Source organism: Pan paniscus, chromosome 3 (genome assembly GCF_029289425.2).
Source record: "Pan paniscus chromosome 3, NHGRI_mPanPan1-v2.0_pri, whole genome shotgun sequence".
NCBI classification, from domain to species: Eukaryota; Metazoa; Chordata; class Mammalia; order Primates; family Hominidae; genus Pan; species Pan paniscus.
This window is the reverse complement of record NC_073252.2, coordinates 167,455,543-167,468,725: the sequence shown is the minus strand read 5'-3', so window position 1 is coordinate 167,468,725 and position 13,183 is coordinate 167,455,543. Positions and strand designations below refer to the sequence as shown.

The window sequence follows — 13,183 nt, the reverse complement described above, 5'->3', positions numbered from 1 at the left end:
TATAGTTAATTTTTCGAAAACTTTACCTATTATGCTACATATAATAAATTGATATTATAATCTAATTCTCTACCCAAGAAAGGAGAGAGGGCAACACTATCTCAGGAACAAAATCAAAATATCAGGCCATGTTAAAATGAATACAGACCTTAATTATAAGGATTATAATTACATAACCAAAAAAAGGGCGAATTTGAATGTTTCTGTTGTAAAAATAAGCATAATATTTTAAATATATTTTGGACATTATGTTAGAAATAAGAATATTATGTTTTCTCTGAGTACTGTAATTATGTGCAATAGTTTTTTATGTATCAAGAATGAATAACAACTGTTATATACTGCATGATATTGCTTTTTATGAAAGATATTCTTAATACAAACTTAAAGATCACAATTCCATTTTAAAAAGAAATGTATTAGGAAAAAGTTGGTAACTTATTTAACTACAGAAAAATAAAAGAGAAAAGAGATAAGTTCAAATCAAGTTCAATCAATCCTATGTATAACTCTACTTTATTGTGATGAAAAATAAAACCCAAAAGTTTGTACTGTTGACCCACTGTGATTAACTACTTTCTCAAAGCATAAAATGGCCAAATTCAAGAATAATTAACTTATCTAATCAAAAGGTAATTATAAAAAGTGAATGAATCAAAATCAGGGTCATAGCCAGGTGTGGTGGCTCACACCTGTAATCCCAGCACTTTGGGAGGCTGAGGCGTGTGATCACTTGAGGTTAGGAGTTTGAGACCAGCCTGGCCAACATGGTGAAACCCCATCTCTACTAAAACAAACAAACAAACAAACAAACAAATACAAAAATTAGCGGGGCATGGTGACACGTGCCTGCAATCGCAACTCCTCAGGAGGCTGAGACACAAGAATTGCTTGAGCCTGGGACACAGAGGTTGCAGTGAGCTGAGATTGCGCCACTGCACTCCAGTCTGGGCGACAGCACAAGACTCAGTCTCAAAAAAAAAAAATTCAGGGTCATAACAGCAAAGTAACAACTAACCCGTCAAAGAACATTAGGTCACAAGATACTTCTTCCAGGCTCTTGATGTTTAACTAAATAGTCTGAAAATTTGCCTAGTCATGTGTTAAATTAGTGGTGAGAGAAAAAAAAAAATCAGCCTTCACAGTAAATGACCAAATGACTATGGGGAACAATATTTTTCAATGATGTTTACCATCAGCTTATACTTAAAAAATTTTTTTTTTCATATTATGAACTATCCCCTCCCTCCAGAAAAGCCAACTTTTATTATCACTAAGGTCAAAAAGATAAGCATCATAATAATGTTTAATGACACTAAATATTACTTGGCTTACCTCTGGAATTCCAGAGCCACAGGCATATGGAGCAAATACCTTTACCAGGGAAACTGCAAGAAAGGCAAAACTCAAGGCCCAGAAGATGTACATTATGTAGTTCATGATATAAGAACCAGGACCCTAAAAAGAAAATAGTTCGAGAGTATGAATTTAATTTACATTGCACCTCTAATGCAAATGCTTGTCATAAGAAACTTCAGTAAACGGCCAGGCATGGTGGCTCACGCCTGTAATCCCAGCACTGGGAGGTTGAGGCGGGTGGATCACCTGAGGTCAGGAGTTCGAGACTAGCTTGGCCAACGTGGTGAAACCCTGTTGCTATTAAAAATACAAAAATTAGCTGGGCATGGTGGCGCACACCTGTAATACCAGCTACTCGGGAGGCTGAGGTAGAAGAATCGCTTAAACCCCGGAAGCGGAGGTTGCAGGGAGCCGAGATCGTGCCACTGCACTCCAGCCTGGGCAACAGAGTGAGACTCCATCCCACTGGCCAAAAAAAAAAAAAGAAAGAAAGAAAGAAAAGAAACTTCAGTAAAATGTGTAAAAGTCTCCTGGTTTATTTCCACAATAATAAAAACTTTATATAAACAAAATATTTAAGTAGAGTCCAAAAATTAATGCCTACATATACCAAGGAACCCTGAGCACATTTAATCTTTTTCCTAATCCCTAAAGTCTTGTTACCAACACATCTCAGCTATACTTCAATCTCTGCCTACAAACCACTTTTTGGAAACAGTGGAAACAAATTGCATCACCACTCAGATTTCACTCTGCTGCAACTTTCCAGATCATTAAACTCAATTCAATTAAGCCAGGTGAGAAACAGCATACTACTCATCTTACCGCAAATGTATACCTTTTAGTTCTAAAGTTCAGCTAAAACAAAATTTAAAAAATATATCCATGTCATCATGTAAAAAATATACATGTAACATCCTAAGTTCTAAAATGTTCTTTGTAGATCATAGTAAATCAATCATTTAAATGCTGTAATGCCACAAATAAAAATGTCTGATTATCTTCAATGTATCTCTACGTAGGTTGATTTTACTAAATTATTTGATAATACTTTCATAATTCAAACTTCCCAATCTTAGTAATATATTAGTTTTAATAACTTGACTTCTTAGTAACTTTACACAGATCTTACTGCAATAACTATCACTTCTTTTCTACTACAGCTCAAATATATTTGCACCACACTCCAGAGGATTTGTTATATGACTGACTATGCAGTTAACTAATAAAAAAGCTACTTGAAACAATATTGCACTTAATTCTTTCTTGCTGCAATGTGTTGAGGGTGGATCCATTTGATGTGTATGCAATCATCTAATATGTGATTAGTTCTATAATTAAATGAATTGGAAACATTTTGCTATATCAATTAGTAATTCATCTTGAGACAAAGCAAGACTTACCTCTGCTTGACCTATGATTAATTCTGCCCATGTTTTCCACTGTGGACATTTATCCCTCTCTTCAAATGTTGTTTCATTAGATCCCCAACAGCACTGTTCGTGGTTGTACCACAACGCACTAAGGCAAATGCCCTCCTTTAGGTCAGTCATCCAATCGGCAGCAATGTCTATTAATCCGGCCAGTGCCCCTATAAAAACATGTTGGAGATGGTAAAAAAAAAAAAGTCAATTTTTTGGGAGTCGAGAACAATCTAGTTAAAAGGCAAGTGGAAAGCAGGAGACTCCTAAATAAAGGGTCATTTATGAACTACATATAAATTTAAGATTTTCAAATTTTAGTTATAAACTGTAAAGAGTTATTTTTTACAATAAAAGTGCTATTTTTGTTTGGAATTTTAAAAAGTCACATCATTCAAATTAATTGTGATCTGAAAAACAGTGTTTAAAAGATACTAAAATATCTTCAAAAGACAGCTACTTGGCAGGAGGTTCACAAATCTAATTTTCAATCGATAACTTAATTAACAGACTTATAAATGATGTCAATTTCATTAAAATTTAATGTCCATTAGAAATAATTATTGAAACTCATAGGAATAATATTTTCTTAAATTACAGAAAACCATATATCAAGATTACTTTATTGTGAGAATATAAAAAATACACAAATTTATGGTCAAATCTGGGTCCTTCTTATATAAAGAGATCAGTGGGTTACATACACAGAGGCCGTAAAATTACTATGCATGCCAATTAGAATTATCAGTACTTTATTCTCCACAAAAATTTTAATTTTTGTGGTCTTCTGAACATAATCTTCCGTCATGGAAGCTGAAAGTGATTATAACAGTGCTTAATATTTGTTTTCAGGTCCTCAACAGCTCTTTCTTAAAATCTCACACATTGGGACTTTGTGGCCACGCTGTATAGCAAGGTGATGAAGGGGATAGGTCTTGAGCTAGAAGGCTTTAATTCAAATCCTGGTTTAGCCATTTACTAAACTGTATGACCTCAGTCAAACTAAGTTACTTTTCTTCTGCTTCAGTCTCCTCATCTGCAAAATGGTGATAATGACAACACTGGTACCACAGGATTGCGGTGAGGTTTAAATACATGTCAAGTTTTTAGAACAGTGTACAACACATAGGAAGCACTCAATAAATATTAGCTATTTATTACGATGTTAATATCAAAAGATACTTTATTGATCATCTGATCCAAACCACTTATTTTACAGATATAGAAACTGAGTCCAGAAAGATCAACCAAGCTGGATAAACAAGTAAAGTGATAGAGCCAAGACTAGACTTGGAAGCCTCCTGCCTCCTAGTCTTATATTTAAGGAGATTTTTTGAAGAAGAGAAACAAATGCTTTTTAAAATCCAACGGTACCTGAAAAAAAATTGAGGGAAGGAGGGAAGAACAGTTTATACTTCTGTTAACTAAAAAAGGATTGCTTGAAAAATTTTCTTTACCTGATGCCAATCCTGTTAGTGTTACTACTAGCCATCCTGACCACGCATCATACAAACTTTTTGTCATTTCCCATGCTGATTCTTTCTTTTTGCTGTTGATCTGAAATTAGAAATGTTTATGCTTCATTTTTCCAACTATGAATAGAAGCCACAGTTCTAGAATCTAGCAATTTTTCTCATTTACCATACATAGAACAGTAATTTCAGAACTAAATAATGGAAAAGGTAATTCTGGAGCAAAATCACTACATTACAGACAGTTGTTAATACCTGTAAACCAGACTACATGTCTTTACCCAAGATCTGCTTTTATTTTTTATTAAAAAAGTTTTTTTCTTTCAATGAGACTGGGCCTCGCTATGTTGGCCAGACTGGTCTTGAACTTCTGAGCTCAAATGATCTACCTGCCTTGGGCTCCCAAAGTGCTGGGATTACAGGTGTGAGCCACCGTGCCCAGCCAAGATCTGCATTTTAATAAGAACCTTGAGATTTGAGTGCAAAGGGTCCACAAACTATATAAAATCTGGCCTAGATTGTTTTAAATTGAATCAAATTTGAACCTCAATTGGTACACATAACTAACTATCTTTTATATATGTCTTCTGTAAGACAATATGGTTTGAATTATCGGTCATTCTCTGGTCCTAGCAGTTAAGTGGATTATAATGTTCTTTAAAAGACAGGATCTGTGTATAATAATACCATGTCCATAAATACAATGTATTACAGAACAATCATGTGGACAAAGGGACCCCCCAAAACTTATAGGCCTTTTAATACGCAGGTTTGGAGAGCTCTGATCCCATTGGTAGAGTCCAGAGGCTCTTTCTTTACTGTGTAAGGCAAAAGTGTCCTCTACTGGATATAGTGTAGGAAGTTAGGAGATTAATAAGAGTAATAGATTTGATCCAGATCTCACTATACTAAAACACAAGAAGGTAAGTCTCACCTCTCTTACTAAGAATGTACTTCTAAACCTAAATCCCTAACTAGTCAACACCTCTCTTCTGTTCTACTAGGATTGTTGCTTTAGAAACCCATATTTTTGGCCAGGTGTGGTGGCTCACGCTTGTAATCCCAGCACTTTGGGAGTCCAAAGCGGGTGGATCACGAGGTCAGAAGTTCAAGACCAGTCTGGCCAACACAGTGAAACCCCTTCTCTACTAAAAATACAAAAATTAGCTGGGTGTGGTGGCGGACGCCTGTAATCCCAGCTACTTGGGAAGCTGAGGAAGGAGAATCACTTGAACCCGGGAGGCGGAGGTGGCAGTGAGCAGAGATTGTGCCACTGCACTTCAGCCTGGGTGACAGAGCTAGACTCCATCTCAAAAAAAAAAAAAAAGTCAATTTTCAGCCCAGGACTTCAGTGCTCAACTGTTCTGAAGGAGGGCTACAGCTGGAATTCAATGACCCAGTCTATTTCTTTTTTTTTTTTTTTTATACTTTAAGTTTTAGGGTACATGTGCACAACGTGCAGGTTTGTTACATATGTATACATGTGCCATGATGGTGTGCTGCATCCATTAACTCGTCATTTAGCATTAGGTATATCTCCTAATGCTATCCCTCCCCATTCCCCCACCCCACAACAGTCCCCGGTGTGTGATGTTCCCCTTCCAGTGTCCATGTGTTCTCACTGTTCAATTCCCACCTATGAGTGAGAACATGCGATGTTTGGTTTTCTGTCCTTGCGACAGTTTGCTGAGAATGATGGTTTCCAGCTTCATCCATGTCCCTACAAAAGACATGGACCCAGTCTATTTCAAGAATCGGGTCTATTTGAAGTCACAACGCTCCACTAAAATGACACGGTAAGTTCTAAGTTGAATGAGGCAATTTTACCCCTTCTACCCTATAAGCAACCAAACACAGATATTAACCATTCTTTGAATTAGAAATAGGTTATTTCTTTAAAAAATAATCACTAAACTCCATGTTGCTTTTCCTCAATAAAAATAATGTGTAAGAAAACATGATAATATTAAGCCGTTTTCAGGCTGAGTCACTGCTGTTTTCTTTATATAACTGCTTGCACAGCATCATAGTCAGTCACTTAAGTAGTTGCTTGATGGAGTGTACCAAGTAAAAAAGATATATGTACAGAGAGTTCAATCATCACCGTTCCTAAAATCTGGAAATCATTTAAATGTTCATCAACATAGCATCAGATAAATAAATTGCAGTATACCTATGTAATGAGAAATTCTGCAGCAATTAAAAAGAATGAGATATATTTAGCATTATACAGGAAAAAAGCAAGATGGCTAAAAGCATGCTAAAAGACAGGAATATAAATATTTATGCTTATATTTTTAAAAATCAGAAGATAAACCATAAGTTAAAAATGTAAATTATTACTTATAAGGGGAAGAAGACAATGGATTGGATGGGACAGAGATGGAAACTAGACTTCTTTGAACATGCCTGTTTTGTTCATTTAACTTTGGAACCGTGGAAATACTTCATATATGTATAATAAAACAAAACTAAATCTAAAAAGCAAACCTTAAAAATTGAAGTAAAGTTAAATGAATCAAAGGTGCATCTAACTGGTAACATAATGCCACAGAAGAAACTATTCCAAGGGACTTTACAACAAAGTAATTTGTATAAATAACTTTGGTGGAATAAATAAAGGATAGGCCAGACATGGTGGCTCAGTTCTGTAATCTCTGCACTTTGGAAGGCAAAGGCAGGAGGACTGTTAGAGGCCAGAAGTTTCAGACCAGCCTGAGTAACATAGCAAGACCCAGTCTCTTAAAAAAAAAAAAAAAATTAGCCAGGCATGGTGGTGTGCACCTGCAGTCCCAGCTACCTGGGAGGCTGGAGACAGATTACCTAAAATTTTTCAGTAGGCATATTGTTGGAGATGGTGTTGGTACTGTTATACTGACAATGTTGTATGTGTGTATTGTGGGCTAAATGAAATGACTATGTTTGTGATGTTCAGATTTTTGGCATGACTTAAAGGAAATGCAGATTTAAGAACTAGAAGTTTAGTCCCATAGTTATGAATTCAAATTAGTAGAGTCATATAAACTTAGGAGGCTAGAAACAATAGCCAACCCAGAAGTAACAAGTATCACCTAGTGCCTAGATTGTACCTATATTATATTTTCCTTCAATGGAATCAGAGAGCTCCTTGAGAAATGGCTGATTCCAGGCTTGCTGCGGGAAATGTCTACGATGAATCAGGATTAGGATTAGGATTATCTAAGGACATGACGAAGGACACAGATAGCAAACCAAAAAAGCTCCCACTAATTTAAATAACATGAACATCAATAAGAATAATAACAGTGATGATTAAACCACAAATATACTTAAATCCATGAGTCCATGAAGACACAGAAAAAAACAACCAAACAAGCAAAAAATCTCATTGGTCAACTTTGAGGATGCTAAGGAACCTAGTATTTCAAGATTTCTCCCTTTCCTGTACCACCTTTACTTCAGGGAATCCAAATGGTTGATGTGGGGTAAACTCTCTATAGAAATATGCAAGCTAATAAATAAAAAAGGAACAACAATTAAACTGCAACCATTTTGTAAAATACTGAAATAGTAATATTTGAAATTACAGAATGACAATTTGCTTCGAAATAATCTGGGGTAGGAAGGCTACAAGTATAACAAAAAAGTTCATGGAAAAAAAGAATTAGGTTGGGTATATGCACTGACATAGAAAGGCTTTAAAAGTTAATGAAGGCCGGACGCAGTGGCTCCTACCTGTAATCCCAACATTTTGGGAGGCTGAGACAGGTGGATCACTTGAGGCCGGGAGTTTGAGACCAGCCTGGCCAACATGGCGAAACCACATCTCTACTTAAACTACAAAAATTAGCCAGTGTGGTGGCGTACGCCTGTAATCCCAGTTACTTGGGGTGCTGAAGCACGAGAATTGCTTGAGCCTGGAAGGCAGAGGTTGCAGGGAGTCGAGATCGCACCACTGAACTTCGGCCTGGGCAAAAGAGCAAGACTCTGCTTAAAAAAAAAAATTAATTTTAAGAACAATAGTAAGTATATAAATGTGTGGAATTTTCCAGCTTTAAAAAATTTTGTTTATATAAGCATGGATCAAAATATTGAAAAATATTTTATTGGTCTAGGAAGAGATGATTGATAAAATTAGCTAGGACACATACTGGCTACTTCATATATTGCTATACCATTTGCAATGTTTTCAAGGACTGTACACTAACCATTTACATACTCAGAGAAAAAAGTGTTTTTTGTTTGTTTTGGAGGGTGACAGGGTCTTGCTCTATCACCTAGGTTGGAGGGCAGTGGTGCAATCATAATTCACTGTTACTTAGAACTCCCAGGCTCAAGGGATCCTCCCACCTCAGCTTTCCGAGTAGCTAGGACTACAGGCGCAAGACACTATACCCAGCTAATTTTTGTTTTGTTGTGTAGAGATAGTCTCCATATTTGCCCAGGCTGGTCTCAAACTCCTGGGATCCAGCGATCCTCTGCCTCAACCTTCCAAAGCACTGGGATTACAGGCATGAGCCACTATGACCAGCCTGTTTTGGTTTCCTTTGATCTCAGTTTTCTCTAAAATTTTATGAACATAGTGTCACGGATACTCTCTAGGTACCACACTTTAAAATATACTTAAATCCCAACCTGAATACTGTTAATGTCTCTGAATGTATACTTCTAAGTACAAATGTATTTACCTAATGATCATACAAGACACAGGATTTATAGTGTGTCTGATCTAGGCACTTTGGATTAAAATAGTGATTTTCAAAGTACGGTCTACAGGCACCTTGGAGGATCCCCGAGACCTTTTCAAGGGTTCTGCAAGATAAAACTGTTTACAAAATAATACAAGACATTATGTGCCTTTTTCACTGTGTTGACATTTTTACTGAAAATGCAAAACCAGTGGCAAAATTGCTGACTCCTTAGCAAAAATCAGGCAGTGGCACTCAAATGTACTGGCAGTCATTACATTCTTGACTGCCATGCTTCCCAGTAAAATCAAATAAATAAATAATATTATGCCAGTTTCAAATAAGAGCATCTTTGATGAAGCAGTAAAAACTGCTCAATCTGTCTCAATCAGAGTCTTTTTAATATTTTGTGTGATGAAATAAGAACCATGCATAAGGAACTATGCATAACTACACACATCTGCTGCATGTGGAAGTATGTATGAAGTTATGTCCTAAAGAAAAGCACTTGCGTAATTTATTTGAGTTGCATAATAAACTAGACACTTCTTACATGGAATGCCATTTTTACTTGAAAGAGTGACATCAAACTATGGTTTTCCAGACTTGGGAATTTGACAGGTATTTTCTTAATAATGAAACCAAGTAATCCTGTCATTTTTAAGTTAAATAAATGTGTATTTGTTTCCAATGATAGAATTTGAGCTCTCCAGTAAAAATCAGAATTTTAGGAAACTTGTATCTATCACTGTAAGGATGATAGGTTCCCAATACTTAGAGTCTTTTCTGAATAGATCAAAGGTAAAATTAACAAATGTGATTTTTAAAATATTGTATTATATTATATAAGTGTCAACATTTAAAAGATCCACATAAATCAGTGAATCAATATTTTCTAAATGATCACTGCATAATGTTACAAAATCATATATTCAAAATCAATGGATTTTAATGTAACAGAAGACAAAGTTCATTGATGCAGTTTCAAAGTACACATTACAACTAATCTTTAAGAAACTAACAATTGTCACTTTAGTGTAGTATCAAAGAAGAATATTTGCAATAATCTTAAAGACTATTAAAATACTCATAGCTTTTCCAACTATATTATCTGTGTATGAGGTTGAATTTCTTCACATACTTCCATAAAAACAACATACAACATATTGACTGCAAAAGCAGATATGAGAATCCAGCAGTGTTTTATTAAGCCAGACAATAATGAGATTTATAACAAATGTAGCACAATGTCATTCTCTCACTAAATTTTTTTTGAAAATATAGTTTCGTAAAAATGTTATTTATGTTAACATGTAATGGGTTTTGTTACTGTTATTTTTAAATGAATTATTTTTTTTTAAATCCTCAGTTTCAGTGTCTAATATGGTAAATATCCATTGATAAAAACCACGTAAACAAAGCCTCCTTGGAGCTCTTCAGTATCTTTTAAGAGTTTAAAGGGGATCTGAGAGCAAAAAGTTTAAGAATCACTGGATTAAAGCACTGGATTTCATGTACTGTATTTTATTTTTAGATATGCCCTAAAGGTAAATATCATCTGATGAATCTCAGAAGCTGTACCTTTCATAAACAATATAATATAATTTGAATTTCAGGTTCACACACATATACATTAATATGGAAGCTTATAATTTGTGTAAATAGTCATTTTCATTGACAAGTAAATTTCCAACACCAAAATTATATAGGGCCTTTTGAGATTTGGAATTTTATTTTTCAAAAAGATTTTCTACTTTGGGACGCTGAGGTCAGCCAATCACTTGAGGCCAGGAGTCCGAGACTAGCCTCGCCAACATGGCGAAACTTCATCTCTACTAAAAATACAAAAATTAGCTTGGCATGATGGCACACACCTATAATTCCAGCTACTCAGGAGGCTGAGTACAAGAATCGCTTGAACCTGGGAGGCAGAGGTTGCAGTGAGCCAAGATTGCACCACTGCACTCCAGTTTGGGCAACAGATTGGGCGACAGTCCCCCCACCTCCAAAAAAAAAAATTGTTTTTTAAAAAACGTATTTTGTATAAAAACTAGCCAGGCATGGTAGCATACGTTTGTAGTCCCAGCTACTCAGGAGGCTAACGCAGGAGCATCGCTTGAATCCATGAGGCGGAGGGTGCAGTGAGCCAATATCACACCACTATACTCCAGCATGGGCAGAAGACTGAGACTCCGTCTCAAAAATAAATAAATAAATACAAAATAAAAAATGTATTTTGGATTACATTATCAGTAAGTCACGACCACAAACAAAAAGGATCCATAAGTTGTACTTTTATATGTTAAAGCCATTTTTAAAAAAACAGTAAACCATTACAACACTCAATAAGCTTTATTTGGGAGCCAAATTGAGAAATATCTCAGAATCAAATACTGGGAAAGGAGATAAAAGAAAACAGCAAAATCCCACAAGACCATCTGCCCCCAGTAGATTTCTTCTTTTTCCATAGGTAAGAGCTATGCAATGAGTTTCCTTTTTTGCCTTAGCTGGTGGGCTGCTCAAAGCCCAAAATCATGCTGACCTCCATATCTGGAACTTAGCTTGTTCTTCCCCCCAACTCCTGTGCTGTATTTTTCCCTTTCCTTCTTATTTTGTCTTCTTATTGTATTTCCTTGTTTTTTAGCTACCTGAAATCCTTTCTGGAAAGTTACAGGGTATAAGTAAACTAAAAAAATTTAACATAGAAAAAGAAAAAAACATGTACCACATATGAAATGTAGACATTTACTTATATTAAATGTAAACATATTTTGGCAGCCTGAGATCATTGGCAGAAATATATTATTAAAGGATCTAATTATGCACTATGTTTTTAAAACTTTTTACTAAAAATACTTACCCGTCTATGCCTTTCTCTGTCTTTACATTTTTCTCGCACCCAATCAATAGTATGGAAATCATCATATGTACCAACACCTGGAATTGGTTCATCCAAAAGATCCAGTAAATGTGTAGAACTGTTAATGCTGCCTCCATTTGTCATTGTATAATGAGTTCCTACAGAAGAGAAAAGGAAAGATGAGTATGTTTTAGAAGAGACAACAGTGAGCTAATTGACCTTCTTAGAAATTCATTATTAAGTCATACAGAAATAATCCCTCTCCCTCTCCCTCGTCTCCCCCTCTCCCTGGTCTCTGACTCCTGCCTTCCACGGTCTCCCTCTGTTGCCAAGGCTGGACTGTACTGCCGCGATCTCAGCTCACTGCAACCTCCCTGCCTGATTCTCCTGCCTCAGCCTTTGGAGTGCCTGGGATTGCAGGCACGCGCCGCCACACCTGACTGATTTTTGTATTTTTTGGTGGAGATGGGGTTTCGCAGTGTTGGCCGGGCTGGTCTCCAGCTCCTGACCTCGAGTGATCTGCCCGCCTCGGCCTCCCGAGGTGCCGGGATTGCAGACGGAGTCTCGCTCACTCAGTGCTCAATGTTGCCCAGGCTGGAGTGCAGTGGCGTGATCTCGGCTCGCTACAACCTCCACCTGCCAGCCGCCTGCCTTGGCCTCCCGAAGTGCTGAGATTGCAGCCTCTGCCCGGCCGCCACCCCGTCTAGGAAGTGAGGAGCGTCTCTGCCTGACCGCCCATCGTCTGGGATGTGAGGAGCCCCTCTGCCCCGCCGCCCAGTCTGGGAAGTGAGGAGCGCCTCTTCCCGGCCGCCATCCCCTCTAGGAAGTGAGGAGCATCTCTGCCCGGCCACCCATCGTCTGGGAGGTGAGGAGCGTCTCTGCCCGGCTGCCACCCCGTCTGGGAGGTGAGGAGCGTCTCTGCCCGGCCGCCACCCAGTCTGGGAGGTGAGGAGCACCTCCGCCCGGCAGCCCAGTCTGGGAGGTGGGGGGCGCCCCCACCCGGCAGCCGCCCCATCTGGGATGTGAGGAGCCCCTCTGCCCGGCCGCCACCCTGTCTGGGAGGTGTACCCAACAGCTCATTGAGAACGGGCCATGACGACGATGGCAGTTTTGTCAAATAGAAAAGGGGGAAATATGGGGAAAAGAAAGAGAGATCAGATTGTTACTGTGTCTGTGTAGAAAGAAGTAGACATAGGAGACTCCATTTTGTTCTGTACTAAGAAAAATTCTTCTGCCTTGGGATGCTGTTATCTATAACCTTACCCCCAACCCCCTGCTCTCTGAAACATGTGCTGTGTCAACTCAGGGTTAAACGGATTAAGGGCGGTGCAAGATGTGCTTTGTTAAACAGATGCTTGAAGGCAGCATGCTCCTTAAGAGTCATCACCCCTCCCTAATCTCAAG

General features: G+C 37.6%; 1 protein-coding gene across 9 annotated transcripts in view; it reads right to left on the bottom strand.

Moving 5' to 3' along the window:
• The window catches only part of CLCN3 (chloride voltage-gated channel 3), a 108,098-nt gene that overhangs the window by 31,178 nt on the left and 63,737 nt on the right, over positions 1-13,183 (bottom strand). For all 9 annotated transcript variants that reach the window (XM_034959404.3, XM_003821811.5, XM_055111998.2 and 6 more), the window contains 4 exons: positions 11,780-11,937; positions 4,238-4,337; positions 2,763-2,950; positions 1,336-1,458 (listed from right to left, as the gene is read on the bottom strand). In XM_034959404.3, the coding sequence (XP_034815295.1) occupies positions 1,336-1,458; positions 2,763-2,950; positions 4,238-4,337; positions 11,780-11,937 (569 nt within the window). The remainder of the gene's footprint in view (positions 1-1,335; positions 1,459-2,762; positions 2,951-4,237; positions 4,338-11,779; positions 11,938-13,183) is intronic.